A 4,744-nucleotide genomic window follows, 5' to 3' on the forward strand; every position below is an offset into this window, starting at 1 on the left:
TTCCAAGTGCTCCATCGTAGTTTTAGCGCAAGCTCTTTAATGACGTCACAAATGGGAATTCCCTCCTAAATCGGCGTGAGTTTCCGGGTTTTCCGATAAAGCCATTTTCATCGTTTTTCGAGTTATTCCTTTGATATTTCGGTGATTTATCATCGGTAGGTACTATTATTTCATTCGTTTGTACATTCATTAACTTGATAGGCCACTTGACAGCCCATCATACCTCCATATTACCGCTTTCAGTGTTGTATTCTCTGTGAACTTCGTGGTGTGAAAACTGGTCCACTACTAACAGACAAAAGACATGACACACAGTCCAGTGCTGGTCAAAAGTATCATTCCTTGGGCGGTGTAACATTTTACATTCAGCAGTGTGCACATAACTCAGGAGTTTATGAGGATGTGGGGCCTTAAACAAGTCACTTTAAACATTGTGTCTACATGGGGCCTTGCATTTTGTGATCAGTTCATGTGTCGTGGTGCATTAAAAGTAACATAGTGATTAAGCATGTTGGGGCCTACTCCGAGGTGGAATGTGCTGATTAACAAAACCCAAAGTCACGCATCATATCACAAACTCCTGAGGAAAGTGTCGTGCCCCAAAGTCCCCCCATCTAGACAGAAAGGTGCCTTGCCAAATGCCCTAGGCCTACATGTACATCTAATCACAAAGTAAATTTGTTTTTTCAGACATTAACTTGGCAGACTACCGGACTGCATCTGCCCTTTGGGTCTTTCAGTTAGCCACTGTATAAATGGATGTTAAATGTGAATAAAATGTGTTGTTTATTATTTTCAGATTGTTTGATGTAAAGAAAGATCATCGACCATGTCACGTGGCATGTTGAACCAAAAGAGTTGGACCCACACTCGTACAATAAATAATGACACTGCCAAGACAATGGTTCTTGGCTGAGTTCAAGTCATTGGAATGAGTATGGGTGCAGGAGATGGTGCTCTTGGTTCAAAAAGGAAAAATCCGAACGAATCGGTATCAGCATACAAGAATGAGGGAAGGAAGTTACAAATGAAAATATAGGACTAAACGAAAAAAGGCTCACTTTTGTTCACTTTGTTTTGTTCGTTTTTGAGTTGTTGAAATTTCACTGCCTGATATATGCACATACAGCTCACGTTAAACTTGACTCTTGTGACTCGGAACAATGAGGTGATATTGATACTAATTGGAGTATTTTTAAAAGTTTTCTTTAATGGTGCTATGCAATGTGCTGTTTCATATCAAATCGTTGTGTGATTACTTTGTCCTTTGTGACATTACCTTTGTGTTACTGAGTGAGAAATGACCATATGATGTTAGTTTGTTACATGGACTATTTTCATGACAGAATGATTTTCAAGGACGTGCAGAATTAAGGGAAATATCATCTGTTGAGCATTCGTAATTGTCATCTCATTCTCAGCAGAACTATTTATTGGCATAGTGATGTGGTATTGGAGATAGAGGTTTGATAAAGAACAGTGCTGGAATTGGTGTAATTAGGACCTGTAATAATATTTGACTATTTACCTAAAGTGTGGACCAATATGTTTGCGACCAAATGCCACATCTCTCAGCATACGTTATGAACTTATCGCTATCAGCACAGTTACCTGTGCAATACTTGACTAGATTGTGTTGAGTTACGCCGTCAGTGTAGTCAGCACATTGATTATTTGAGATAGAATTCCATAATTGTGCATTTTCTGTGAACAGGAAGATATGAAATACCAATTGGTGGTCAATATCTTTGCATGTGGACTCAGTCTAAGTTATAGCTTACTGAGCACTCCGCTGGGTTGCCGGAATTCATTGTTATGTGATTTATTGTCTGTTGTTGAGTTATCTTTTAAAACGAATGGACCTCATGTAAAATCGTTGTTGACAAAAGCAAAGTTCGTGCAGCACAATATTCAGGAAGATTATTTCCTGGAGGAGAGATTGTGAATGATTGTAGCTGGAGTAAAAGCTAAAAGTATTTGGAATAAGGAAATTCAGTATTGCATTTATCTGTGAGAGAAAACTTGTCGAAGAAAATGATTTACTCCTAGCTTGTCAGTATTAATCTACATTTAGGAACGCTGTTGGTCAAGAACTTCCGAATTTGTTGTTGAAAGATCCTTCCTGATGCATTTCAAAAGGTATCAGTAGTTAAAAATGTTTCATCGTGACCAGCAGAATCATCAGTCTTCGAATTATCAGTTCAGTAGAGCTTATTTCAATACGATCTTGTGCATCATGACTGCTTACGGATTGACACATTCAGACTATCAACCTATGGAGTTACGTTTAATGGAGAACTGCTCGGATTTATATTCCAATGCAACATCTAACCTGACGGATTGTGGCGGGACCTTTGCAGAGACCAACAATGCTCTCCCGTTGGTGTTCAAGATTCCTGTCGGGATTATCATGATTATCATGATGTTAATCAGCCTCTCAGGCAACATCATCGTGTGCATAATTGTCTACCAGAAACCTGCCATGCGCTCTGCAATCAATTTGTTATTAGCAAATATGGCGTTATCAAATATTTTACTGTCCGTCCTGTGCATGCCTTTTGCATTTATCACAATGATTCTGGATCAATGGATATTTGGGGACATCCTGTGTAGGATTGTCGCAATGTTGCACTTATTATTGGTCTCCGAAGCAATGGCCATTTTATTGGCTATAAGTTTGGATCGATACTTAATTATCGTTCGAAGACGTGACAAACTCAACCCTTTGCGTGCTCGATTGATAATAGGGTGCTCTTGGTGCTTTTCCTTCGCTATAAGTATCCCGCCTTTGATAGGTTGGGCCACATACGAGTTCTATGACGGATTTCTTCAGTGTGTCATCGAGAAGCATCGTCATGCCGGAGATTTGCTGTACATTATTCTGACAACCTTCACCATATTTTTTCTTCCAATGACGGTTATGTCTTACTCCTATCTGTGCATTTTGAACACAGTTCGGAAGAACTCCATGCGGGTGCAAAATCAACCTGATAATTTCAACATACCCCAAGTCAATAAGTTAGGTCTTGCAAGCACGAACCGCCAAGGGAAACTAAACGTTGATATGAGCTTCAAAACCCGTGCCTTCAAGACGATTCTCATTCTCTACCTTGTCTTTTTGATATGTTGGGCTCCCTATGCCATTACAAGCATTGTTTGGAACTTAACGCAATCACTTCCAATTAATTATATAGGTAGCGCCATCGTACTGTGGCTAGGGTATATGAACAGTGGACTAAATCCTATGATCTACTGTTGGAGGATAAAGAAGTTCCGTGAAGCTTGCCAGGAGCTGTTACCAAAAAGTGTGAAACTTTTGCCCCAGATTCCCCGGAAGACGCAGCGTCGAGTGAATCCGAGTTCAGTTTATGAGTTCGGTACAGAACACTCCTCCTCTGTGTGACACTTTTCCGTTTTAAGGGTTGACAAAGGCACCATTTTGGCCGGAATGACATAGTGTACTGAACTGAACTGAAATGATGTCACCCCGGATGGCAGAGTGTACTGAACTGAACTGAAATGATGTCACCCTTGATAACAGAGTGTACTGAACTGAACTGAAATGATGTCACCCCGGATGACAAAGTGCACTGTTCACTGGTATATCCATATCATGAATAGAATCTATGACAATTTTTGTCATGGGACTCTTGATATAATATATTGTTGATATAAGAATTTTGTATTTGTGTTTTCTCTGTATATAGATCCTGGCATAACCAATGGTTTTCAGTATACTGACTCCGTCTGTTGATATTTGGATATGACGAAGGAGTAAAAAAGCCTGAATCTCAGGATGCCGTATATGGTGCGACCGTAAAGACTTTACACTGTATTGTATATTGTTAAGTAATAAAAAAGCTATCGTACGAATTGTTGTGAAATACCAATTTGTTTCGCGCAGTCTGGACAATGTGGGTTTTTCAGGAACCATTTTTGGAAAAATAGTGTGGGATGTGGATATCTGGAGCTGCGGATCTTGACACTCCAGGTCAAGACTTTGAGTGACATCGCAGCTACCGTGTTGCTTTATATTTCGGATAAACGAAGCGATACAAAACACTGGGAACCAGGATGAGAGCTTCATGGCTGAAGTTTAAGGAATTGATATCTCACTGTCGGTATTGGTGGGTGGTATTGGTTGCCTCACGAAACACACAGCGAGAGTGGAGCTAAATTGTAGGCCGAAATCGAGTTATGAGCGAAATCAGCTCCATCCAACCATTACCGACAGTGAGCTATCAACTTCTCTAAAACGCCTCAAACTTGATCGCAAAGAGTTTGTCCCCCGGCCGTATCGGAGTGGAGGTTGTGACAATGTCTCAGCTCAGGTTGTGATCGTATAGTGTAAGCCGCCAATATCAGGGTGGAGGTGGCGAAACCGTCTGAGATCACATCGACAGTAAAACTTGAATCGAGATGCTCTCCTGTAGAAATTCTCCCCGTTATTAATTTTGGGTCATGCATAGCGATATCTAGTCCAGCTTATTTCGTCAACCCGAACAAATATTTGCGGTCAATTCAGGCGCTTCTCTCAGGCCATCTCGCAATTGATTGAAAAGGAATATAAGAGTATTTAGTTTTCATTCTTAAACAAACCTGCTTCAAGTCCGAATCTGATCAACCGAGACGGGTTTTCTCTTTAGTTTGTGTATGGCCTTCCCTCCCTGCAGGTTTTGATCCGATTGAAGGCTAGCTATCACTGGGTTATTATTAAGGATAATGGTATTATTGCCTTCGTCGT

At 40.5% G+C, this 4,744-nt stretch overlaps 1 protein-coding gene across 1 annotated transcript; it reads left to right on the forward strand.

The window, feature by feature from the left end:
• The first annotated feature begins 67 nt into the window (after window positions 1-67).
• Window positions 68-3,855, forward strand: LOC135487783 (high-affinity lysophosphatidic acid receptor-like). Its single transcript, XM_064771860.1, has 2 exons — window positions 68-155; window positions 800-3,855. The coding sequence occupies exon 2, from the start codon at window positions 2,156-2,158 to the stop codon at window positions 3,401-3,403; it is 1,248 nt and encodes a 415-aa protein (XP_064627930.1). The 5' UTR covers window positions 68-155; window positions 800-2,155; the 3' UTR covers window positions 3,404-3,855.
• Window positions 3,856-4,744: the final 889 nt, after the last annotated feature.

Source organism: Lineus longissimus, chromosome 5, assembly GCF_910592395.1.
Source record: "Lineus longissimus chromosome 5, tnLinLong1.2, whole genome shotgun sequence".
Taxonomy (NCBI): domain Eukaryota; kingdom Metazoa; phylum Nemertea; class Pilidiophora; order Heteronemertea; family Lineidae; genus Lineus; species Lineus longissimus.

What these genes read in the sequence shown, in the direction of transcription:
- LOC135487783 (XM_064771860.1), top strand. Translation starts at nt 2,156, where the DNA reads ATGTTTCATCGTGACCAGCAGAATCATCAGTCTTCGAATTATCAGTTC.